General features: G+C 51.1%; 8 protein-coding genes across 8 annotated transcripts; 3 read left to right on the plus strand and 5 right to left on the minus strand.

Moving 5' to 3' along the window:
* Window positions 1–1029: 1029 nt before the first annotated feature.
* COCCADRAFT_109791 (uncharacterized protein) lies at window positions 1030–1218 on the plus strand (the record flags this gene model as incomplete). The annotated part of the gene is made up of 1 exon (XM_007719304.1): window positions 1030–1218. A coding segment is annotated over one exon (189 nt), but the record flags the coding sequence as incomplete, so codon positions are not given.
* Window positions 1219–2885: 1667 nt separating this feature from the next.
* Window positions 2886–6059, minus strand: COCCADRAFT_41240 (uncharacterized protein; the record flags this gene model as incomplete). Its single annotated transcript, XM_007719305.1, has 5 exons — window positions 2886–3675; window positions 3772–4033; window positions 4091–4228; window positions 4289–4744; window positions 6041–6059. 5 exons carry the CDS (start codon window positions 6057–6059, stop codon window positions 2886–2888), a joined length of 1665 nt encoding a protein of 554 aa, XP_007717495.1.
* A 1997-nt stretch (window positions 6060–8056) lies between these two features.
* COCCADRAFT_9382 (uncharacterized protein) lies at window positions 8057–9268 on the minus strand (the record flags this gene model as incomplete). Its single annotated transcript, XM_007719306.1, has 1 exon — window positions 8057–9268. One exon carries the CDS (start codon window positions 9266–9268, stop codon window positions 8057–8059), a length of 1212 nt encoding a protein of 403 aa, XP_007717496.1.
* Window positions 9269–9409: 141 nt separating this feature from the next.
* On the minus strand, window positions 9410–12109 carry COCCADRAFT_9383 (uncharacterized protein; the record flags this gene model as incomplete). The annotated part of the gene is made up of 4 exons (XM_007719307.1): window positions 9410–11404; window positions 11483–11736; window positions 11781–11943; window positions 11996–12109. 4 exons carry the CDS (start codon window positions 12107–12109, stop codon window positions 9410–9412), a joined length of 2526 nt encoding a protein of 841 aa, XP_007717497.1.
* Window positions 12110–13315: 1206 nt separating this feature from the next.
* On the minus strand, window positions 13316–17121 carry COCCADRAFT_109780 (glycoside hydrolase family 18 protein; the record flags this gene model as incomplete). Its single annotated transcript, XM_007719308.1, has 7 exons — window positions 13316–13645; window positions 13694–14741; window positions 14802–16076; window positions 16152–16315; window positions 16380–16543; window positions 16640–16916; window positions 16978–17121. 7 exons carry the CDS (start codon window positions 17119–17121, stop codon window positions 13316–13318), a joined length of 3402 nt encoding a protein of 1133 aa, XP_007717498.1.
* Window positions 17122–18134: 1013 nt separating this feature from the next.
* COCCADRAFT_30493 (carbohydrate-binding module family 50 protein) lies at window positions 18135–20434 on the plus strand (the record flags this gene model as incomplete). Its single annotated transcript, XM_007719309.1, has 9 exons — window positions 18135–18203; window positions 18267–18606; window positions 18675–19081; window positions 19162–19276; window positions 19376–19575; window positions 19634–19705; window positions 19776–19915; window positions 19992–20079; window positions 20153–20434. 9 exons carry the CDS (start codon window positions 18135–18137, stop codon window positions 20432–20434), a joined length of 1713 nt encoding a protein of 570 aa, XP_007717499.1.
* Window positions 20435–21037: 603 nt separating this feature from the next.
* Window positions 21038–22195, plus strand: COCCADRAFT_109789 (uncharacterized protein; the record flags this gene model as incomplete). Its single annotated transcript, XM_007719310.1, has 1 exon — window positions 21038–22195. One exon carries the CDS (start codon window positions 21038–21040, stop codon window positions 22193–22195), a length of 1158 nt encoding a protein of 385 aa, XP_007717500.1.
* Window positions 22196–24385: 2190 nt separating this feature from the next.
* COCCADRAFT_30495 (uncharacterized protein) lies at window positions 24386–24819 on the minus strand (the record flags this gene model as incomplete). The annotated part of the gene is made up of 2 exons (XM_007719311.1): window positions 24386–24568; window positions 24604–24819. The coding sequence occupies 2 exons, from the start codon at window positions 24817–24819 to the stop codon at window positions 24386–24388; spliced, it is 399 nt and encodes a 132-aa protein (XP_007717501.1).
* Between the last annotated feature and the right edge of the window lie 781 nt (window positions 24820–25600).

Raw genomic sequence — 25600 nt, forward strand, 5'->3', positions numbered from 1 at the left:
CGATGTGATTACCTCAAGATTCCCGACATACTTGTGTGTATGATGCGCCTTTTTCTTTCATTCCAGGTCTTTAGTCGTACTCTCACTGTTACTAAAATGGGTTTTTAGTAACGTTACTCGATGCTCGACTCTGGCTCCGATAAATGAAGAATCTGACAGCCTGATTGCTTAAGCTGTGGGTTCTGAGGATGAAAAACTAGACCCGATGCAGTTTCATTACCCCAAGAAGCCGCGCTGGTACAGTACAATACATACCAAACTGCCAACAATATTCATTATTGCCGATATTGGGGTCTCTACCTCTCTCGTGCTTGGTGCCATTCTATTGGTCGAGCATTGGAATGTTCCCAAAGGCCAGACATCACATGCATTCGACTGTGCACCGATGAATACGATGCCTGAAATTGCAAAGGCCCAGGGTTGCAAATGGGATCCTCTGGTAAACGCCTGGCTTTCAAAAGAGGCTTTTGAAGAAAGCGAAAATCTCTCTACCGTTGAAGCGTTCTTAAGCCAAGGTCTATGGCGTCACTACTTGCACCAAAATGGTTCTGGCATCGTTAAGCCAGAGTATGAGAGGTTACTCGGAGCTTGGTTGACGAAGAGAGAACATGTCATTCATTGCCAACTTACACTGCGAAAATCCTAGTTTTGGATGAGCAAGGGCTATGGAACACCTCATTCCTTAAAGCATACAGTTCATTGTTCGAGATTTCTACTAGGTACGATCTTTGAAAACCCACCGAAAGATCTCGATGACATCCAAGCTTTTATCACTCCATTTCCCTGACTGGAAGGGAACATGTTCTTAGACCATGGGGAGAAGAGGGCCGCAAGAAGTTCAAGTAGAGCAAGTAAAATGTATCCATTCTAAATGTCGCAGCAGAAGTGCTGTTGTGCTCGCACTTTGCTACATCATAAGTTAGAGATATAGCCAGTCACTTGCTGAAACATCCAATTAAACACCTCTGTTGCTGGACTAACGGATGGGGGAACGAGTTGTACTATTTTGAGTTTCTATTAAGGAGACTATTGTATGATACAAGACGAAAACGCACTAGTTATATGTGTCGTACAGAGTACTGTTCTCCGCCACTTGGCCGCTGGCTTTTGTCAAGCCCATCAAAATCACTACTCCACCCCAATGTCGCAACAGCAACAGTACCTAGTCATATATGGGTATACAATTGGAAGGAATCGGCGTATTTTACAAGAGCTTAGTCTTGCGCTTATTACCGTAATCCCACCTTGCGCAAGCATGTGCTGAGGAGCCGATAACTGAACTTTGCGACGCAGTGAGACGCAACTAGCGCCCGGGCTGGAGCAGAGAAATCATAGGGTCAAAACACAATCAGTAAATATCATAATTCTTGATTCTCAATGATAGTTGTCGTGATGTCGTGGCAAGATTGCCCACTCGCTTAGGAAGTTAGCTGAAGATGGGAGCACAATGCAATTCTTTTTGGAAACGGAATCGTGCAGCAAATATCGGAAGCTGGTACACATACAACGATGATCAGCTATTACACAATAGACTGTTTCCATTTGGCCTGAATATATCTTTAATTCCCGAGTTTTTCTAGTCGGAACTCGGTGATTTCATCGGCTACCATGTAATCACCGCTATTACCCTTGCTTTCATAAACGTATGGCTGGGAAAACTCTGCCCCTTACCGAAAATCATTCCTTCAACACATCTTTATCATGATCGGCTTTGATGAGTCTTTTCTTCCTGATCTCTCTGCGCAGTACTTCAATATTAATATATCCACTATGTCTAACAAGGTGATCTTTAGTAGTAAATTAATAAATTCTCTAATCTCATCTTTCAACGCTAATTCTCTAATTCTAGTATCTTTAGTTTATGTGCTAGATTCTATTAAGAAGCTATCTAAAGAGCGTTGAGTCTATTATATTCTTTTAGTCGTACTAACCTTGGCCAATACTTTCAACAGCGACGTCCGTATAGTAAGCTGAGATGCTCAAACTGTCGCTATCGCTGTCTGCTAAACTTAATAAGCTCTTAGCGAATAGTTATGACAACTGTGTTAGATGTCACTTAATACGGCAGAGCCCAGATAATATCGTAACGCTAAATAAACCTTTCAATCCACGAATCAGCTGCTGAGATGCTTTTCCGCCAGCTTCCTAGCTCTCTCTCTACCCTGGCCGCTGCGACCGGCCCAGAGATGATGTGCGGTTTCTTATAACGATTTCGATCATTGATTGCGTATGAGTAAACTTTCTTTCTCACTGGGCGTATGAGTAAATCATGCATCCGAGCCAATGCCTCAGTATAAAGGCTGTCAGATGTTCACCACCTTTTTTATCATCTACCTCCTCACCAATAGTTTTTCCGAGGTCACTATAACAAAGTAAATTGATCAATTCATCAACAAGCTCGGTAAAATGAAGTCCTTCATCCTCTCTGTCCTCATGGTTGCTATCGTCGCTGCTGCCCCTCATCCCGTACAGGACCTTGGTCAAGTCGAAGCTCGAGCCTTATTGCAGGGACGTCAGAATTGTGAAACTACGACGTGCCCACCTGGTGAATCATGCGAATTCCCAAATGGCAATACCTACTACTGCTGTTCTAGGAAACTGTAAGTTGTTTACAAGCTCAGAATAAAGTTCGACCGGTGCTTAGGCTAATCTTGGAGCAGTTAGTACCTGATGACGATAGCGGACAATGGATAGGGCGTATAGATATGTAGTTTAGGTGGGAAGAGGATAGCTAGGTTAAATCATACAATCTGGCAACACTTCTATACAGTTCATTACTCTTAATAGATATAGGAATATGCTAACTTGGTAGTGCGAAAGTATCCAATTGTTGCTGTATATAGATGAGTCTAGCATCTGTTGCCCTTCAGCGACACCATTTCCATTCAAGACCTGGCCAGATTCTGCCGAAGGCCAGGCACACTGACCTCCGTAGCCACCCCATCTTCACCAAGAGTAATCACAATCTCATCTACCAATAGACCACCATGTAGCCATGCCCCATAACTGAACCAAGTATAGCAAGCATCCTCAAAGATACCCGTACCGTTCATATCGGAAATGCCCCGGAAGGCCACCCGCCAACGGTTATCCGCGCCGATGGGATAGATTCTAACGTCTGCATCAACCGCATCTAGGGCATCAGAACCAAAGAACTCGACCCACGCATCCGAAACAGCTTTGCCACCAGTAGTCCAACTCTGCACCTTGAGACCCGGACCATCATCGACCACCAGTTCGATCGCCGATTCGCCACTACCATAGCGACCCGCATAGTTTTCCCTGGCCTGATCTCGTCTCACGGTGTCAAAATGCGGGACAGAGTAGCGCACAAGATGGTCGAGCAGGGCTCGCAGCGCCGGATCGTCGCCGACACCAGCCACATTGACGGTGTAGCCGAGCTGGTACTCCGGGATGATGGCTACGTAGGCGTTATAGTATCCCGATCCGCCGGGCATGGTGTATATATCGACGGGTCTTTCTCCTGAGTCAAGGCCAAGGCTTGTGGGACGTAAGACGGTCCAGGGCATGCCGACGGCTACGCCTTTAGAAGAGGAGGTGAAGGAGGCGGGCTTCAGCCATTTGGCCATGTCGGTGCTCGAGAGTAGCTCGTTGTTGAGGAGGCCGCGAACAAAGCGGGCGAGGTCGTTGGGCGTTGAGAACATGCCGGCAGTCCTGTGGGCATAGCCGAATTAGTGCGGATGCTCGAGCCTAATCAGGAGTAGAAAACAATAAAGTGTGACTAGACTGCCAGGATCTGAGTTGACTCACCCTTTCATTTCGCCTATGTCCTGAGTACCGAGGTGATTGACCTCTCCAGGTATGACCATCAGCGATGCATCCTGACTGTCCAGGCCAGTCGCCGAGCTCAAACCTAAGGGGCCCGCGATGCTGTCTGCGATAACGTCTCGAAGCGATTTACCTGTGAAGGACTCGATAGCGTAGCCAAGAATGATGAAGGCATAGTTTGAGTATGCGGGAGTACGACCGACAGGCCACAAATAGTTACTGACGAGTGCTCCTTCGAGAAATTCTAGGATCGAGTTCAGTATGGAGCGTAAACAGTAGCATGCTCTCAAGGAATGCTTACCCGCTCGAGTAGCGCATAGGCCAAGTTCTACGGAATTGCAAGTAGGGAAGCCTTCCGGGACAGTAATGTTTACCGGCAAGCCGAATTTTCCCTCTAGAAAATCAGGAGGCCCCCGAAGAGAGGTGTCGAAGGCGTAGCCTAAGTGCGAAGAGTCAGCTGTGGTCTTCTTGGATCATTGTCCTCCAGATATAGCCTTACCATCGCGCGGAGCGCCAGACAGATGACTGGCTAGCATTCGCAAGGTCGTGTTCTCGAAGTTCTTCGAGCCTTCAAGCTGCGGTAAGTACTTGGAAACAAGATCATCCATGTCCAATCCTTCCTGGAGCAACGCAGAAAGGACAATAAACAATTTCGTCACTGAGAAGATGCGGTGGATTGTGTCGCCATTGACCTCGCTGACGCCAACTGTGGTGTTGACGTTTGGTGCAGTCCAGTGGTACTCAAAAACCGTATCTTCAGTCGTGGTTATCGAGACCGAGTAAGAGGTAGAAGACGTGTTGAAGAGAATCGCTTCACTGTTCAGTCGGTCCAGTGCAGCCTTCAGTGGCTCAGGATCGAACCGGGGGGCGATGGAAAGGTCGGCGAGTGGTAGGAGTGGGATGCCTGCTGGAGGACAATACTCCGTGGCTGCGGCAAGACTCGTGCACATGAGTGCTGTTGTTGATAGCAGAGACTGTTTCATGTCGCAATAGAATGCAGTGAACAAGATGGAGACTCTTTCGATGTGAGAAATTTATGAAATTGGTAGTGGAAGATGATGAGGGTTTGGTAGCTACTATAACAGAGCATGAGTTGAGCTTATATACTATGCTCCTACTGCGACCAGGCAGAATCATTCGAGTACATGGCTAAATGAAATCTCAGCCACGATCATAGATGCTCGTCTTACCAATGTCGACACTTGAGCTGTACCTTACGATCTCGTTGTTCCGTGCCTTGGCTACCTAGTAGCTGACAAAAGGGTTCCAAGGTCGCGGTTACTTCCCATAGCAGCATGCTGGTTCTAACATTACGCACGCAGGTGCATAGCCAAGAGATCCTTATGGAGAGGTGATTCAGCTTACCAAAGTCCTCGACGCGGATTCCATCATTTGTCATGGCGGAATGGTATACAACAGTGGTGCCAAGACCGCTGCGCAGTGCCCGTCTCGCCCAGATGGTATAGTATAGTCTGCTTGCTAAGCCTCCGGGTATCGAGGCCCACTATGCCAGTGCTGTGATTTCAAGCCAATGAAATGTCCATGGCCGATCTTATGCTCGCTGAGAGGCAGCACATTTCCAACGACCTGGAGGCCTGAGCTAACCAAGTATGCTCGATTTTGCGATACGTACAGAGCCAAGCCACTGCCTGCATGGGACGATGACGAAGGTGTTGTGCTCTAGCCCTAATCGCAACATCTACCGAAACGAGCAAAGCGAAAGCGCGTGCCCCACCAGATCTATACGGCGCAGCTATCGTCCTGGTGTGCGAGATGTGAACACTCCAGATCACGTTCCATAAAGTATCAGAAACAATCGATCAAGGCCTGCAGATACTGCCCTCCGGCTGATGTGGCCGACAGCCAGCGCCTCAACGAGACGAGACGATGGTGAACCGCGGACCTAGCGCTGGCTGCCAAGCATGCAGAGAGCGCCGCGTTGGGTGCGACAAGGCAAGACCGGCGTGCAGAAAGTGCATTATCCGTGGACATATATGTCCTGGATACCGCGACGCCAACGGTGTTGTCTTCAAGGACGAAAGCAAGGCTGTTTTCGCGCGCCAGAGCAAGCGATCAAGCGCAAGACCATCTACACTGCCGCCGCAAGTTCACTCCAATCCGCACGACGTGGTAACAGCGTTCTTCTTCCGACAATGTTTACTTCCAACCCGCCATGAGTGGCCGCTGGGCAACGAATACTTCGACCATATCTTGCCTCTATACAACTCTGCGGCACCTTCATCTGCTTTGCCTCTAGCCGTTTCGGTCATGGCGCTCACAGTAGCCACCACCCACCATGCCCAAGACTATGTACAGCCTTTGGTCACTGGAGCTGAGCTCGCTGCTGTTCGAGCAGTTGGCACAGCCTTGTCAGATCCGCTTCAACGTTTGAAGGACGAGACGCTCACGGCAATCCTATGCCTGGACTTTGCCCAACAATATCGAAATGCTGCACTCCAGCATGGTCGCCCTCACCTAAGAGGCGCTCTCGAACTCATCCGACAGCGGGCATCTACAGACTTTGACTCGGAAGTCTCGCAATCGCTATACGTAGCAACAAGAGGCCATGTCTTGCTGATTGCGCTATGGTCAGCACACAAGGACCAAGATTTGATTTTTACGTTGCCCGAAGTGGCATCGGCACGCAAGAGTACTGTATCCACTATACAGCAGATCTTGCGGCAGGTTCTGTGCTTAGAAAGACAGGTCCTCACCTGGCAGCCACCGGACGCAAGTTCGCCATTAGAAGAGGACCGCGTGTGCTCTTACGCTGCTCGGGCCAAAGCTTTGTGCAACCGCCTCGAAGACCTCAGGCACGAAGTATCCTGGGAGCTTTCATCGCCCGTTGTTCCCTTACCTTACGGGAGCTTCGAAAGGTTGAGTGATGTATCATTAGTACAGAAGGCTTTCGTCTTTGGCCAATACATCTGCACATATGTGCTAGTCCTGAAGCTTCTATACTGTACGAGCTCGTTCCTACACAATAACGACATACAATCAAATATCGCTAATCATCTTGCGATGCTCGACCAAGCACAAAGCCTGGTGTCTTCCCTCTGCGTGTCGGTCGTCCCAATCTTAGACCGCAGCCGCTTTTTGCGACCGGGCGAGGGAACTATCAATCGCACAATCGTCACGGAGACTAGACCAGAGCTATCGAATGGTCTGCAAGACGAAGGGCTGGCTTCCACTAGTCGTTCTCACCTAGTATGTCTCACTACATGGATTTTAGGAATCCTTAGGAAAGCGTTTCTCGGAACCAAGGATTTTAGAGTCGAATCTGATAAAGTAGAGTATCTACGAAATATACATAATTCTCTATACTAATTGACATGTAACGTAGGTTATAAGCGTGTTGGTCATACAAGCGGATTCGTCACCCCATGAATTTTACGCACCTTAATAAGTGTATTGCTTAACTATATGATAATTACATAGCTATCAATCAATATGGTTAATTCAGTAGTATTTAGAGTATCTTTTTCATGTACAGTATATTATACAACTATAATAGCCTAGCGATAATTCATACCTTCTAACGTAGACATCCCTGGGTTTCTAGCCTTCTTATCTCTTATTAAGAAGAGAATCCTTCTTGTTACTCGTAACAAGGAATATACGTGTTCAAGACTTGAGAGCAGAGCTATATTATATATAATATTCTGTGAATATATCCGCCAAGTGGTTTTCTATTAGAGTTGCCAATCTTTTTGAAGCTTCGTGATAGTAGCGGAATCGTCCTCTGACATCTCATATGAGCCTTTGACAGTAACTCCCTCATGGCCAGCCTGACAACCCATAAGTGGCAACGCCCCTGCTACTAGGAGACCACGACACGTAAGACAAAGCTTTGTTGACACGCAGTCACGACAAATCCAGTACTCTGAGTCCGGCAGCAGTGAGCAATGAGTACTCGAGACCTTGCCTGCAGTGAGCGATTTAGACTCGCAATGGCGTCCGTCGCATGCCATCGAAGCATATGACGGGAGGTAGTTATCGACTGGCAATTCGTTTCGAGCAAAATACTCGCCTCTTTCAATCAATTTCAACTGACTGTAAGTCGTTTCGTCGAGAAGAGGGTCTTCGACGCGTTTTGCGTTCCTTTCTGCATACACGTCATAATTCTCAGAGATCATCCGTTTACCGCACTTGTACATGCCGACTTTTGTCCACACCCGTGCGGCGACATCTTGACCAAGCACTGTCAAAATCGATGCCAAATAAAACCATCCAGTATTTGACAACGACTTGTCGTGGCTTTGATAGATCATAGCAAAGGCACGGGTCGCATGTTCTTGAAGAACTTTGTGCGCTTTGTGATTGTTTCCTTGCGCCATATGTATCCTCGCAAGACAGAGACTAGTTCGGAATTGGAGCTTGAAAAAAGAGGGTCCTGAGAAGTTTTAGCTATCTCAACCAACTCGATGACCTTGGCCACGATGTCAATGCTATTCGGGTGCCCCGGACTTTCCAGAACCTTTCGGATATACGCAGAGCATAGATGCGTCACAATTGGCAACATGAGCGCAATCTCTGTGGTAGCAGGGCTATGTAGCAGGTCTTGAATGATGTTTTCCCAGACATCGATTGCCTTATCGAGCTGGGAATGTGTTGATTGCAGGAAGTTCAGCCGGCCAAGCCAGAACCCAAGCTTGAGTTTCGTGAGAGTTTTCTGTTGCTCTGAAAGTACGTCTGTATCAGCGCAGAGGGCTAGTGAATCCTGATACACCTCACATAAGGTGGACAGCCGAACACCGTTCGCATCGTTGGCGATAGTATTGCTTAATGCAATATGCATGAAGCTGTTGCACGTCTTGTCTGCATGGTAGACGAATGTTTCGGGAAGGAGGTCCCGGTGTAAATCGTAGAAGGACATGAAGAATTCGAAACCACTGTCGATGTCCATTAGACGAACAGCAAATTCCAAGGTCTCGCAAACCATGTGTTGAGACAATAAATGACCATTTTTGCGCGTGTCCATGGTTATCGCCGACTTTCTGAAGAGCATCTGTTTGGGTACGTCGTACCAATGAACTTGCCAACTGAGCATGTCGTCAATCGCCCTCATCACTGACTCACGATCAGCGTTGTATTCAATCATGAGTTTCAGAGATTTATTGCAAAAGCTGTACGCTTTACCAAGTCGTTGGCGCTCATCCGGTTTCCACCAAGCCATCAAGGACGTTGCTTCAGCCATCAACACTGCAGCCCGCCAATCAGTCTTAGTGTGAGGAGAGAGTAACTTAGCAGCTGCACATGTCCTGTCGCCAAATGCACCTAATGTTGCGGCGGCATGAATGTCGAGACTGGCTTGGTCGGTGATTTGAACGTTCCCAGCCTTAACCCATCTCAAAATTTTGAGCCAATTGGGTGGCGTAAACCAGTCTGTGCATTTCGTTGCGTCGTAGCCTTCGAGGTCCTCCCGCCGAGCGCTACACTCCAGTCCCAGCTCAGGTATATGCCTGAACCAACGAAACATATGCTGAAAGTCTTCTCTTGCCCAGAACGATTTGCTTTGTAACCATCGGCTCGCTATCATCTGACTTACGACCCTTTTCAAGTCATCGGCACATCGAATATCTGGCCAATTTGAATCCAAAGCATCTGCTGACTCCCTGTGTTAAAACAGCCAAACCTTCATACACTTGAACACTGCCTCAAAATATCCCTTGTCTGCGCCCCAGGTGTCATTTGTCTGCTTTTGTGCCTCGACAGGCAGGAAGATGTTCAACATGTCGTGTTTGAGAAAAAGTGTTGCGAGGCTCATGCCTAGATTTACTGCCACATCGTCATTCAGCTTGACTGTTCGAAGCTGAAAGAGGATCTTTGGCAGCAGATCACGAGCTAATGCAGACAAAGTGGCTGTCTGTTCGGTTCGGTGACCGTTGGCATTCTTCATCAAGTTTCCTAAACTCTCAATCATGCGCACCGCTGTGTTTGTCATCGCGGTGTCCCAATCAACAATGAATTGCGAAAGTACCAAATTCTGTTTTTTCTTGGACTCGAAGAACTCTTTATTGAATCCATGTGCATTCAGAGCATCCGAACTGAAAGTTTCAGTCAAAACCAGTTGCATTGCTTGCAGTTGAGCGAGGCTGCCATTTGGTAAGAGGGCATGCGCGACTAAAGAATTGCGAGGATCGACCAGCAGGTACTTATCAATCTCGATTGCGGCAAAATCGAGATGGTTGTGATGATCTATCGTCAGCAGGCAAGAGTAAGCCGATTCGATGGTCGATTCTACCATAGTGGGAGAGCCCTCATCTCGTGCGACAAAATCTTGAACGATCGCTAAGCGCGGCATCGGCATTTCCAGATGGCGCAAGACCGCTAGCAAATGAATGGTTTCTTTCAGCTGCAGCAAATCGTGCGTTGGTAGTCGCTTCGCAAGATGGGATAGATCGTGCAAAACAACACCTTGGTGAGACTGATAGTTTCTATTCATGACTCGCTCAACTTCGGACCGTGATGATGCACGGCGCATGTTTGAGATATACCAGGACAGCATATAGTAATCGCCTAGAACCTTCTTGACGAGTCGCTCGCTGACGTCCGCTTTGTAGTCGTCGTTCTCAAGTGCTTGTGTGAACAGAGCGCATCTCGAAAGAGAGTCCTTCGCGACTAGTGCAATGTCCTCTGAATTGAGATACCCTTTATCGAGAGATAGTCTGGAAGTTGCGATGGAAGCGTGCTCAGTGACGGTGCTTAACCAGATGCTGTTACCTGTGAGTAGGAAGCGCATTCCTGAGCTTGCCGGGCCAGAGTGTCGCAATACATCGCGCAAACTCTCATATTCCTTCTCGTCCAAGAGGTCTAAGCCGTCAAGAACGATATAGCAAGTCAATTCCGGCATCTTCCGCATTACCTCCTGAACAATTTTGCCCCACAAATCTTCGCCCTTAATGTTCTCTTCCGGAACCTCCAATATTGGTTGGGCAAGCTTGAAGAATTGGACGTTCTGGACACAGAGCTGGAACAAGACTGCCCGTACGACGTTTCCGATAGTTGATAGGGCGACTGTACGGTCGAACAGATAGTAAGCTACAGCTGTGGACGTTTGGTCGTTTCTATGACGTCTCTGGAGGTGGTCGATTGCAGCGATAGCAAGATACGTCTTGCCAGTACTGGAAGCAGCCTCAAGCGCAAGGACTTGCAATTCGTTTCCAGGGAGAACCCAAGCCTTGAAAAGACGATGCCGCACCAGCCACTCTCTTGTATTGCGCACACGGTGGTCAGCGCATGCGCGATGGCGAGAAGTCCAGGGCTCGCTGTCGATGTGGAGCCACTCCTTCAGCTTTCCAATCTTGCTTGGTTCCAACATGGTATGCATGACAGTGTCGACGTTTTCGTGAACCGTGAGGACGTTTTTGTGGATTTGGAGGACTGTTGACAGTACCAACGCAGTGGACAGTCTACTTTCTTTTTCTAAAAGGTCTCGTAACAGTGTCAGATGCGCTCCCACTCCCTGGTCATTTCCTCCCATTGCGTCAAAAAACATCTTTGTAACTTCGCCAACATTGTTGAAGCCTTTCGACTTCCCCGCGTCCAGGAATATTTTGACGTACAGAGCGACGCAGTCTACAACGTGCTTAAGGATAACGTTCAGGAATTTAACCTATCACGCAATCAGTCCAGATATTTACTTGAATTGACTGCCTCGTATAGGAAAGATACGGCTGTTTTGTTCACTTACGAATTTAGGATGCACTGCTGCACCAGCCTTCTGAGCTTCCATAACCATGTCAAACCTCATAGAGAAGAACCCGACCTCTTGAAACATATCTGCCGCGCCGTCGAATATCTGGCGGTATTTCTCAGTGGTTTCGATGAGTAGCTCAATGCATTGCACCACCAGTGTAACGCCAGCCCCCGCAAAGGGAATACTCGAGGCCATGGCCTCGAGGAACGCGTGGAGTTTCCAGATCACACGAAGCACCCCTTGAGTATCTTTTTGGGTTTTGTCAATATGCTCTTGGATTCTTCCTTTGTACGGGTATTATGGTGCCCTTCTAGATCGGCGACAGCATCTTTATCTGATCCACCCCCAAGAATTTGGTTCACCGCGGCGCTGACATGAGCTTGGAACCCGTTTTCGGCCTTCTCCTGGCCATTCCTGTCTTTGAGGCTGATGCCTGTCTTGTCGAAGAAATCTTTCTAGGCGGACACGTTAACGGATGCTTGATCGATTGTCATTGCTCGGCAGTACTACCCCGGCTTGGTCCCACAACTTCTGGAGATCTGTATCATCCATGTCATCGAGGGCAACTTGATTGCTTGAGACTTCCTTTTCTAGAAGCTCCCTCGATTTGTTAGCTTGCATGTTTTCTGTTGTTAACTGACTATCGATGTTAAGCAGAGACTGGTAGTTTCTACAGATAAGCTGGAGGCATACGCAGCTATGAAGTGCGGCAGCCGCACACAAGCGGGGTTAGTTATGTTGATCTGAGGCACTCGCGACACGTCCATCCAAATCTGTCGTTCCAGTACACGCAACACCGATTAGCGCAATGCGGCTGGATGTCTAGAACCAAAGGCGGAGAGGACTTGACCTTATTGCGCATTGATCGACCTCGCAATGTCCGCTGAGATCGAGCTAATGTTAAGGCGCAAGCTGAACAATCGATACCTGCAGCCAGTAGCTGAGAGACCGATACTTTCATCCTGGTAGAGAAATGTGACGAGAGCGAGGACCACAGCCAGCCATCGTAGTGATTGGTGGATATGGAAGGAAAATCCAATGTTTTTGTTCGTAGGCGTGAGCGCGCCGTGCGGCTGAACTCAGCTACGACAGAAACCTGATTATATGACGATATATTGCGTAAAGATACGCAACCAGACTACACAAAATTGTGTGGGAGCCGTCTGGTACTGTCACCGTAAGAATGCTTATTTGCTTGTTCTGTGCCAAATTTGAGACTGTTGCATGTGCAGGCAGCATTCCAAGTTTGATCGAAAATTGACTAATCACATCGCATGTTTTGCAACGAACATCTATCACTAAGCCATGCACGAAAGGTTGGGTTGTTCAAGGTCGTTACACACCTGCGTGTAGGAGGTGGCAAAAGCACACGACCTAGTCCTCCTTCATATCGCGACCCATCTCATCAGGATTATAGCCATGAAAAAAAAGCAACGTCGTAGCCCAAAGCAAAAGCAACTTGCCAAGTCAGCCAAGCCTCTCATGCTTCTGTTGTGCTAACCATGCAGGTACATATCAATGTTCTATGTATATCGCTGTAGCTTACCCCTGGCCGACTAGCGTCTTGAGCGAAGCCCATCAAACTTGGCTCATGATCCGGCTACTGTGCTCAGCAGCATTACTCTGGCTGCCTCAAGCAAATTCTTGTTGTCATCCCTTTGTGGTACTAACTACGCAACTGAATGAAAGCTAAAGCCTCCACTCGACAGCAGACAGTAATTCACAACGCCAGGTCAGCTTCACGGGACTGGAGATGATGGACAGCAATCAAATGTTGGTCAGCTTCATTTTGACTACCTCATTTCGACTACCGACTTTTGCGTGACACTAGGGCGTCATGGCCGCAATCTGAAGTGACAGATATGTGTTGGCATTAGTCTGGAGGTCGGTAAGTGTGTTGGTCATGGCCGTGATAACGGTGGGGGAGTGTGTAAGTGCGGCCACAGGACTGGCCCAGTAGAGGAGCTCCTCGCTAACGTACGTCCCGAACGTGTCGCGGATCTTGTCCACCTGCCAGGCGAGGTAGTCGGGCATGATCTGTTCCCAGGCGTCCTGGAAGTCGTAGGTGATGCCTTGGGTCGCGGCGTAGCGGGTGAGGTCGCCGAACAGGGTGGCAATGTTGGTGTAGGTCGACGAGAAGGCAGCCACGACAAGGTTCTCGCCCCGGTAGTTGTGCATGTCGACGATGTCGAGCAGGATGCCGACGCGGTCCTGGGCGTTGTAGCCGTTCCAGTTGGACCGCGACACAAAGTCCAGCCCCGCGACCATGTACTCCTTGTACACGTTGAAGTCGCGGTCGCAGACCTGCAGATTCTCGATGAAGCGGTTCGACAGGCCCGCATCGGCGGTGCGGCCCAGCAGGCCGGTGAAGAAGTCGTTGATGTTGCCGACCCAATTGTGCGTGAACTGCAGGCTCGTGTAGGTGGCGCTCGGCCAGTTCTGCTGGAAGATGCCGTTGGCGCCGAAGACCTGGGCGAACGGCACGGTGCCAGCCCGGAGCGCGGTGCCCGCAGGCGTCTTGCCGGCCGCCATGTACTCGAGCGCGTTGCGGAACTCCTGCTTCTCCAGCACGTGCTCCGTCACCCAGTCCGTCGAGGGCGCCAGCGTGCTCAGACCCGTCAAGCCCACAGCCGCACAAAGGCCCTGCTGCGCCACCGTCCACGCCTTGCCTGTCGTCCGGATGATGCTCGACGCGCCCGGGTGCGACTGCACCCAGATGCTCGACTTCTGGCCCTGAGGACCGCACAGCGCCATGGCGACTCGTTCCCGAGCGCCACGTTTGGCCAGATCACGGGTGCCGAGGAGCTCGGATGTCTCCATGTAGGCCAGCTCTTCGCCCGTTGCCCTCCTCGCCAGGAATGCTATGGATGAGTTTGAAGAATCGACGCCCTGGTCTCTCCCTCGGAGGAGGCGCGTGGTATCTGCGGTCCCGCATTCTCCGTCGAATCTGTGCTCCTCCTCGAAAACGTTGGGAAGGTTGCTTTCTTCCTCTGGGCCGCTCTCGAGCTGCTCGAGGTGGCTGGGTCCGTAGCAGAGCTTAACATCAGGCACTTCGGGCACGGCTGGCTTGTTTGGATCAGAACAGCAGAAGTAGGAGTAGGTGCCCGACCGGCAGCCCCAGCCATCCGTGGCTACGGTCGTCTCCCCGGGCTCGCAGCCCGTCTTGCATTCCGTCGAGAAGTCAAAGAAGAGGTTTCCAATGGGCCCGACGAGCAGTTTTTCCCACTGCACCCATGTGGTGCTTCCAGCCCGCCTAGCACGGACATGTTGAGTCAGTATGTGGTGACGGTGGTTTGATTTTGGGAAAACTTACCATTTGCAACCCGTCCATGGGACTGGGTCTTTGCAGCACAAACTCTTGAACCCTCCGTTGTAGGAGCAGCTTTGCTGGCCTCCTTGGCCCTGCTTTGCCTTTGTGAGTTCCTTGGGCCTGCTGCTGTCGTCGCCGCAGCCGTACGACTGGAAGGAGAAGGCGCCTCCGAGCGGACCGAACAGCGAGGGGACAAAGGACTTGAGGGTGCAGATGGGGGCGGCGCCGAACCACTTGCAGGCATCGAGCACGTCGGTCGAGGCCTTCTTGGTGCAGCAGAGCGACTTGTGGCCAGTCCAGCAGCCGTCGGTGCTGGCCGAGACCTCGATCTCGTCGTCGCTGCACTGGTTGCTGGGGAGCATGCCGCAGAACTTGGGGCTGCCCTTCCATTTGCACGTGGGCGGGTCCTTGGACGGGCAGCAGAAGTTGCGCTTGCCCTCGGTGCAGCCGAGCTCGATGCCGAGCGGGTTCTTGTTGCCCGACGACTCGGAGACCGGGACCAGGCCCGAGGGGCAGTTGGCCCCGCATTCGCCCCACACGCACTGGCTCGGGTCGTTCTTGGCCGTCGCCGCCAGTGCCGACACGGACAGATCCGTCTTGCCTGCCGCCTTGGCTAGCGCCCGGATCGCCGTGCCCTGATTGTCGTCCGTCGACGCGGCCCACACCATGACGCCCCCCAGGCACAGCTCGTTGGCAAAGTCCATCTTGGCCTGCAGCGTCTCCTCGTCGTCGTACGAGACCCACTGGTTCGTGTCCCATGTCACCATCTTCACCCCGGCCTCCTTGTCGTGCACCACGTCCGCCCCCGCATCCACAATCTCCTTGATCTCCGAGAACATCAGGCTGCCCGCCGACGCCGAGCACTTGCCTGGGTTGCCGCCCGCCGAGAAGCCGCAGCCGGGCGTCTTGCACGACGGGTCCGACAGGGTGAAGCTGCGCCCGTAGAAGCCCATGCCCATGACCACCTTCTTGGGGTCGATGTCGTTGCGCCACAGGAGGTCCATGGCCAGGTCCACCTCGGTCAGGTTGGTGTGCGAGTTGATGTACGGCCCCAAGTACGGGTTCGTCCCGTCCCACGTCCCGTGCAGGTCGTAGCTCATGATGTTGAACCAGTCCAAGATAGGCTCCATATTCTTGATGTCGAAGTGCTGCAGGTACCAAAACGAGGCCGGCAGCGTGATGGTGAGACCCCGGTTTCCTAGCACGCCGCGGAGGTTCTTGAGGAAAGTCACATAGTTGTCAAAGTCTTCCGGCTTTCCTGAACGCTCTTCAGCCACACTAGCAAGGCGTATACGAATTAGCATCAACACTGAAACACGACGCAACACGACCAAAGCTTGGCTCATAACTCACGGGTATTCCCAGTCGATGTCGACTCCGTCGAATCCGTACTTGTCCATGAAGGACAAAAGGGACTCAAAGAAAGCGTCCTGGTGCGACTTCGATGCCGCCAGCTCGGAGAAAGTCCGCGCTGTGGGCTGATCAGGATCGTTCATGCTCCATCCTCCAATAGCAATCTGTCGAAAGCAGCTGTTAGCCACCAGGGTCCATCGGGTATGCGCTTTGGCTACGGATTCTTACCCAAACTTCTAGCCCGGGGTTGTAGTCCTTCAAGCCCGTGAGACGTGGCATGTATCTCTCATCGGAGTCCTGCATATTGGCGATCTTGTATGTGGTAGGATCAATAAAGGCAAAAGCGTAGTTCAGATGGGTATATGCCCCGGACAACAGGTCCTCCGGGTTAACTGCAGTAAACCAAGAGGTCAGTATTGTACGAAGCCAAACCATCTTCTGCTTCTTCTTGGAGTACGATTCTAGTTAGAATCACCAAGGTCACTTACGTCCTTTGCAGCCCTTGCTGGTTGACCAGCCTTCGTAGTACCCAATCACTTTGCTGGCGGCGCTGGTGCCGCCCTTACAGCTCGGCTTCTTGACCTTCTTGTCGCCGCAGAAGTCCTCGGTCGTCCCACAGAACCCAAACTCAGAACAGCACACATTGAGCGGGCACTTCTCCCGGGTGCTCCATTGGGAGCCCCATCCCGGGTCGCATTCGCTCTTTGCGTCACAGCCGGACGTGCAGTTCGCAGGGGCGCAGTAGGAAGGGCCCATGCCGCATACCTGTACAAGTGTTTAGTAAGGCTCCCGCGTGGTAAGTGATAAGAGCAGGCAGACGACTTACATTGTTCTTACCGCAGCACCCCAGCTTGCAAGGCCTCTCTGGAGAACATGAATAGTCTTGCTGTCCCTCGACCAAGTAAACCAAGCCGGCCACTACCAGCAGGATGCAGAGGCAGTGATACAGCAGTCTGCTTGGTCCTGCCATGTTGCTTGTTGTCGACTGAACCAAGCAACGAAATATAGATTTTAAGTCCAAAGTCCTACGGTTCGCTCAAGGGACATGGTCGACTTTCATTATATTCCGACTGGATCAGCAGGCCGAGCGACTATGTCTTCATCGGCTGATATACATTGCCTCATCTTACTATTTCTGCCGTGTATGACGGCCGAGACTTATCTTCTTACCTCGCTTAGGTGCCCCTATACATCATTGTATATTGGCAGGTGTACCAATCAAGGTATAAGTCCGTTCAACACTACGCCAAGTGGGGGTGTAGCGGAGCATATCGGCCCAAGGTTATTAACCACCCCCATAAAAGTTATTCTTCACCCCTAGAATTAGGCCCCCCTCCCCCCCTGCTTAGCGTAGGCTTCAACGAAAATCATACCATTTTACGTTAATAAGGAAAAAAGAGAGCAGGAGAGAACATACACCTCTCTATCTCTTGTCTTTATTGTTCTTCTTCTCCTTCTCTCATTGTTTATCCATCGTTTTTGGTCTCTCTCTCTCTCTCGCTCCTGTTCTTGTCTTCTTCTTTGTACTTGACTCATATCTTTTAACATAAGATTAAAAACACAAGAGAGAGGGAAGTAGATCAAGAGAGTAGAGGGCCTGAAATACAGTTAGTGTTACGCTAATGTCGGCCCCTGCATGATGGTGGTGATGGAAAACTTTTATGGACGTGATTAATTAGCTTTGCTGGTATATCGCAATCTCCCGCGTGAACTACCGCTTCTATTCTAAGCACCGGGAGGATTGCATAGTGGCGAGATCTAATAACTAGGCCTTGGCCATGTGCGCTGAACAATCGACGGAGAGCAGCGAAAGGATCCGGCCATATCTGCACCTTTGGTTCCATCGCACACTCGGCTGTCTGGTTCGACCTGGCTAATCACCCCTAGACTTTTAAGCCTAGGTCAGTGAAATATCTCTGTGAAGGCTGCTCGATATTTGGAAACCTCAGGCAACCTACAGCAGAAGGGCCATTGCGATTTACAATGGAGATTCTCTGGTTCTTGGGTGTGCTCGGCATGCTTCTGCCCCAGACGCTGGGAGCCGACCCAAGCGTGAGTTCGATAGTCCTACTGCCATCATACCGAGTGCAGACTTGCTAACGAAATGACTTTCAGTTCTTCTTCTTCATCAATCAAACAGACACCCTCTTTGACGGTGTGTCGGCGCAGTGCAATACAGCACTGTCATCTCCAATCCCGGAATGCCCTCAGGAACTGCTGACCCTGTTGGGCGGCAGTCAGTTCTACACAGTCCAGAACGAGACCATGATGGACATTCTGTGTCGGAAGGAGTGCCCGCCTGCCTTTGAGACTTACCGCACCAACGTGGAAAAGGCTTGCGCCAATGACCCTCAGCCAAGGGCGGGGTATCCTTCCACGTACTGGGTAGACGCTGTTTCATCCGTCCAAGCCCAGATGTGTCTTAAGGACTCTGCCTCTGGCGAATACTGCACAGGTTTGTTACAGCATACCCAAGCTCCTTGGTGCCGGTACACTATGCTCAAAGCTGACCTTGGCTCGCAGAGTTCCTTGAGAAGACTCTGGGGGACGCTAGCGACCCGACTGAGCTGCTCGGAGGCTACACCACGGAGCAGCTGTGTTCCGAGTGCATCGTGAACCTCTTCCGTCACCAGCAGTCGACCGCCTACTCCAACTATGACGCCGAGATGGCGCGGGCCTGGGCCGAGATCCAGGGCCGCTGCGGACTCAGCTACCCAACGGCCACGCCCACGCTCAAGACCAACGTGACGAGCCTGGGCAACTACGCGCCTTCGGGCTATGCCACGGCCGCGTGCGTCGGGGGCCGCACTCACGAGGTTGTCAGCGGCGACAACTGCGTCGCCATCTCCAAGGCCAACCATGTGTCCACCGGAGGGCTGATCGTGATGAACAGCCTCCGCCTGGACTGCACGAATCTGCAGCTTGGACAGGTGCGTCATTCTTTCTCAACCATGCCTGACGCATGAATTTCCCGTGTTCGGGGTCGTTTCTAACGCAGAACTGCCAACAGAAACTCTGCCTGCCTGCAGCTTGCGATGACTACGTCGTCAAGAGCGGCGACACCTGCGTCGGTATTGCGAAGCAGTTCTCCGTCCCGTTCCATCAACTTACCGCTTGGAACCCGAGTACGTCTTTCCCCGGTCTCCATGCGCACCTGTCTAATGGCTCTGCAATCCTGGCAACCTTGGTTTATAGTACTGACAAGATACCGTGACACGCAACAGCAATTAACCCGCACTGCACCAACCTCCTCGTCGACCAGAACCTCTGCGTTGGGCCCCCCGGCGGAGAGGCCTCGTTTACCACCGTGCCCGGCGCGACGGCTACGAAGACGGCCATCTACGCCACCGCTACGGCGGCGAGGCCGAGCCCCGTGGCAGAGGGCACCACGACCAAGTGCGGAAAGTACTATGTTGTGCAGCCGGTAAGTGACACCTGATTTACCCTATCCAATCCTGACGTGCGAGGCTCAATGTGTTTAGGGAGACTATTGCGAGATTGTAGCGCTGAACCAGACTGTTCCTTTGAACTGGTTCCTTGGCATGAACCCACAAGTGAGTAGTACATCTTTTACAGTTGGATCTTGAGGAGCAAAGTTGTTTACTAAGCCGGACGATGATACAGATCGACGATGCGTGCGGTAACCTTCTCTCGGGCTTCAACTACTGCGTGCAGCCGACCAGCGACTGGAACACGACCGACACGTCCCAACCCGTCCCGGCCCCGACGTCTACACCTCCCGGCACCATCAGCGAGTGCTACGAGTAAGTTTGCATTTTGCAAGGCCGCATCAGTGCATTGCTCGCATACCTAGGGCTGAATTCTAACTTGTCATCCCAGATGGTATGTTATCCAATCGGGAGACTACTGTGGAAAAGTCCAGGACCAATTCGGCATCACCTTCGCGCAGTTGCAAACATGGAACCCGGTACGCCGATTTTCATTTTACTGTCCCCAATAGTGTTCAAGAGAGCTAACCCATGACCCTTTTCCGCGTGCAGGCTTTGAAGGACGACTGCTCCAACCTCCTGCTCGACGTCGCGTACTGCGTGAACGGGGGCACCATAGCCAGTGGCGCTTTCGCCGCCCGCTCGACCCTGGCGCCCAGTAGCGACAACGACGGCACGCGCGCCTCGTCGCTGGCTCCATTGCGACCCCGAGGCCCGGTCCAGACACGGGCGTCTGCTGCAGGCAACGCGCCAGGTGGCGTGCCCGTTGGATGGCCTGGGGTGAATTCGCCTAGGCTGAGAGCACAGATAGGACTGGGATCGCCTTCAAAATAAGAAGACTGGAAGTCGGTAGTGCCTGTACATACTCTTTAGTACTTTCAATCGTGGACTGGGGCGTTTGACGGCTCTGTCTTGCTTGGGTGCTCTCATGCAATAACTACAGGACTACATGCAATTGGCCGTGGCTAAGTCCCCGCCTTCAATGCAGGCCAGTACAATTAGCAACGCTGTCAATTGCAAGTTAATCATACAACAATCTCTCTCACTCAAAAACCTCTTCTCTTTTTTGCTTTTACTCCTTCGCGTGTGACATTTTGCTCTCGGCGGGGTATCTCGGTGACATCTCGACGTTTGATGACAGACGTTAGCCCTAACACTATCAAGGCCTAGACTGCCTGCACTCGCGGTAAGTAGGTTTGATGCACGTCTTCCCCTGCAGAAAAAAAAGGTACCCGCTTACACTGTGCATACTAAGCGCTGCAAAGTGGCGCATCACGAAATTACCTTCCTAAATGAGCCACATGCCCGGAGACTTTAGGTACCTGGTACTAAAAGCCCGTCTACACCCCTGGTCTCTGCACTCGATCAATCTCGCCTAAGCGGTGCACCCTCCCAACTTACTACTTACCTCATCCACCCCGCCTCGGACCCAGAGCCATGTCGAAACCGTCCAGCTTGTTCACCTCCTATACTGACGCCGCCAGCACCTACTGGCCGCCCGGCTGGAACTTCCAGCGGTATGTCCACGCCACGCCCGCGGACAACGCCGCGCTGTCTGACGAGGAGCGTGCCAAGATGCAGGCCGGCTTCCGCGAAGCGCTCGGCGAGGACGGCGTTATGGAGATGGCCCGCGTCGTGTGGCAGGAGCAGCTACGCCGCATGAAGCTCGAGAAAGAGTCTTCTTCTTCTGTCGCCGCCGCGCCATCATCGTCTTCTGTGCAGAAGCAGCAGCAGCAGCAGCGACGGCCTCCGCCACCTCCCCCCGACTGGCTCAAGACTTGGCGCAAACGGGCGGGCGGCGGGGCCTGGGGCTTCGTCGCCTTCTATACTTCCAGTGCTGTCGCCACCATGTCGGAGTCGGACGTGGCTAAATTCCACACACATGCACGGGAGATGGCGGAGATCCCGATCCAGAAGGCGTTGCAGGAGGAAGGGCAGCCGGCCGAGGAGATCGCCGAGGCGCGACGCTTGTTCGAGATCCGCTGGGTCGAGGTGGACGACAAGGGCGAGGAAGGAAAGGGAGAGGCGGGGACGGGACGAGATTGGGTTGACAAGGCGCGCGCCAGTTATCGTGCCATGCGCGAGTCTGGCGACCTCCCGATGGGTCTTGATCTGCCCGTCTTCCTCTGCGCATCACCCGCCGCCATGGCCTCGGTGCTGCGGACGTCGCCGGCGAAAGTAAAGGAGGCGCACGAGGGGAAGTCGCGTTGGCGATTCGGCGACGTCCCGTTCCTGCTGGTCGCGGCCGCGGAGACGGAGCAGGGGATTGTCGAGGAGGACGACGACGACGAAGAGGAAGAAGAAACCAAGGTTGGTGGTGGGGAAAGAAGCTGGTTCAAGCCCGTTTTCAAAGCGGCCGCAGAGGTGCTGGTGGACGAGCTTTGGTGCGTCGTCGCGGAGCAGATGATGCCGCTGGGCCAAATGACGAGGTTCGTTCGGGGCGCGACGGTGGCTGAAGAGCATGTCACGACGACGGAAGAAGAGAGGCAAGGGGAGGTGGTTGAGGAGCCGGGCCATGACGACGACGGGCTGGATGACATTTGGTGGACAGTTCACACGCCGCCGCGTCTGATGAGGAAGAGGCGGAGGGTATGAGCGAGACCTAGATAGTGAGTCCACCACAGGAGTTACTTGCAAAGGCAACTCCATATGTAATGAATTCCAGTGGATATGCCGGAAGCTGGAACAAAGTCATCATGATAGATTTGACAATTTGAAATGTCAAAGACTTTGTTATGACGCTACCGAAGTTTGAACAGCTAGTTTGGCTGAAATCCGGATAACCGTAGTGTGAAAGTCAAACCACGAACGCAATCAGAGTCCACCATGTCTATTGATACCCGGGAACCCTACTGCCTCAACGCTGAATCTCTAATGTTGCCAAATATGGTCAACCCACAATATCCATCTTCCTCGTGAAGCTTGCCAAATGGAAACAATTCCGGATGTGCATCCATCTTACAACAGATGACACACCGTGAGGCACAAGTTATGGAACATCGGGACAACACCGAAAATATAATAGTCAAGGCTCCAAATAGAAGTATCGCCCGTATGCAGACGGCGGATGAATATTTCGGCCCGGATCTCGGACCATCTTTACAGACTCGCTCACGGTTTCTTTTTCAACCTCCTGACAAAAGCGGAAATGGCTGACGCATTTGCTTCTCTCAAAGTGGAATGTTCGCTTGAAGTCAGAGCGCGTGTTCAACAGCCGCCAAATCCATGCCGGAGCAAAAGCCGGACTCGGCGTCGAAAACGAGGGCTGCTTCCTATCTACGCCGCAGCGGTGAGACCTTCCGTCACATAGTGTTGAAGTCTGACTGGAGTACTTTATCGGCAACCCGAATAGTCACATATCTTTACCACAACGCTCCATGTTGATATCCCACTTGATGCTGTAATGATAAGGAAAGTGCAACGGTCGGGACGGCGCAATGATTGCTCCGCCCCGACCCTAACGATGGACGACTTTACCAAATAGGCGAATTTGCCATGACGCTAAAAACCGGTTGGCTTGACCGTTTATGCCACTACGCTGTTAGTGTATAGAGTGATTCGCTACTTTGCCTGTGCCTGTGCTAGTGTCGTGATACTCTAATGGTATGTGTACCCAGCCAAGAACAGCCCTTGGGAATCTGCCATGCACACCTCGGATTAGAGGAATTACTGGCCAATATCTTGATTTCGACTTCACTGATATACTTGCACTGGTCTGCAATACACAACATATGCAGAATTATAAGTGACTTGACTTAAGAGTCTCCTTACTAAGGGTGAATATTGTATAAGATCTTAGCGCTGAAACGATCCATCTTGAACACAATAGACAAAGAAGAAAGTAACAAAATAGCAGTGTTAGGCTATGAGCCGAATTCGCTTAGAATAATATTACCTTGGCTAAACTGCTGAACACCATTCCCTCAGAGCCTGGAGTCATATCGAGTGTCGCCGCTACACTTGACAGGAATGTTCATCCTAGAAAATAACCCCGCGGTTGAATTCCTGTCCAACAATATCCTAGTATGCCGTCAACTGCTCCGTATAGCAGCTATAGCAGCAAAGATGAATTCGCGAATGGGATATCCTTTCCGCCGATCCAAATAGCTACAGAGCTAAACGTGGCATTGCATGGTCCGTAGGAACCTTGACTGTTAGTGATACTAGGCGGATTGAATGTCTTCAGCCATGCATCCATGATTGATTGTGGAAGATACGAGTAAGAATTGCCGGAATATACAGTATAGGCCCGCGGGCCATTGTCGGAACTGGATCGTTCTTGCCACGGGATGAATTGGTCACCGATTTTTCATGCCGTCTGGCACAAAATCCCAGAAGTAATTGCGACACGGTGGTTTGTATTCTCTGGGGCTCAAGGAGAAGTGTGAAAAACCGGCTTGTCGATGACACCGGCCTCAAAAGCGCCAAGCATTCATGGGTTGTATGGAATTGGGTTGTATGAAATTGGGTTGTGAGGATTAGGATAGGAGATGCTGTCCTTGCTTGGATCTAATCTTGGATAGACATTAGGGAGATTGGGGAATCTAAGGCCAAGAATTCCGTTCTAATTGCCCGCAGGTACGACCTCTCAATAGGCAATATTAACTTTAACTACTGTTTGTTTGTTTTTACAGTCAAACCCCCGATAGAGACTAGTTTATAGCCAGCAGACCCCTAATAGATATCACCGTTGCCATACGTGATGTTAAAGTGCCGATCCGGAATCTGCCCACCAGAATATGTAGATGGTGTGAACTCGGTGGAGTTGCATTGTGACTGAGGCACCTACTTCAGATTGCGATCGACACAAGTGACGTTTTCCGACGGTAGCCCATAAGTCAGCACTGCGCCAGTGTCAACCAACATCCGAGAAGTTTTTCCACCAACCTGTGCATCGATTCCATAGAAAGCCTGGAATTGAATTGCTTCTAGCGGGGATATTCCAACGCGGGCGTTGCGCTTAACAACCTGGTTATCTGGGCTAGAGCCGAGACTGGGCTCACGGGTAGTTTTGAGATGGATTTGGAACCCATTGACCGGAATTCCAAGCTTTTTGAGCTGCTCTTCAACGTCCAATTGAGCGTTGGGACATCGGCACGCGGACGAAAATCACCGTCGCTATTCGTCCCACGGTCTTCCAGTACAGTGCTGATTGCGTGCGAGGACACCAGTATGAGAGCTGCAACAGTGGCGTGAAGGCTGGTGCGAAGTGCCACCATCTTCTCTGCTATTGCCAAGCGGCCGCTGCGTTTCGACAGGATGTGAGATATCGTTGTATAGATGATTCAGTAGACAGATTGAAGCACATCGTGAGTTCAAATCCGTTCAGATCAATACGAGTTCTTATACCGCTATTGTAAATGTTTGGAAACGGCAGGCGGCACTGATGAAATGAATCGTACCTTCACTAATACATTTTCGTGCCGTGTAGATAGATGGCGCTTTTCCGGACGATCCGGATCTCACTGTCAAGTGGCAAGTGCTTAAAACCTGGAGTTTAATCTCATATCAAACCAATGATACGCACTCTTCCTAGCTTGTTCGTGCTTCTTCGGTCTTATTTCTGTTATTTCAAACTCTATGCAGGATAGCAAAGAGGGCATATTTTCCATATGTCATTAACTGCACTGTTAATGGTGCGGGTTGGCACATACGACGGGAACATGCTGGGATCACAACCAGGTCTATTAAGGACTTTCTACAGTCAGCTTAGAATATACTAGTCCAAATTTGGGAGTATTTTACTCTCAAAAGGAGACAAGCGCGTCTTTCTTACTTTCGCTTTTACCCTTAATCCTTAATAAATGCTTATAAAACAGTTTTTAAGCATCTTAAAGAACTCTTGATAGTACATAACGTGGTTCACAAGCGAATCGCTCACCCAAGCGAATCGCTCGCGCCCCACCAGCGCGATAACTTCAACACTATAACGCGTCATGTCTCAACAACGCAATTATCTATCAACTTATCTTGAATCAGATCTCCAGCTTGCTCTTCTTG

Source organism: Bipolaris zeicola (genome assembly GCF_000523435.1).
Source record: "Bipolaris zeicola 26-R-13 unplaced genomic scaffold scaffold_297, whole genome shotgun sequence".
NCBI classification, from domain to species: Eukaryota; Fungi; Ascomycota; class Dothideomycetes; order Pleosporales; family Pleosporaceae; genus Bipolaris; species Bipolaris zeicola.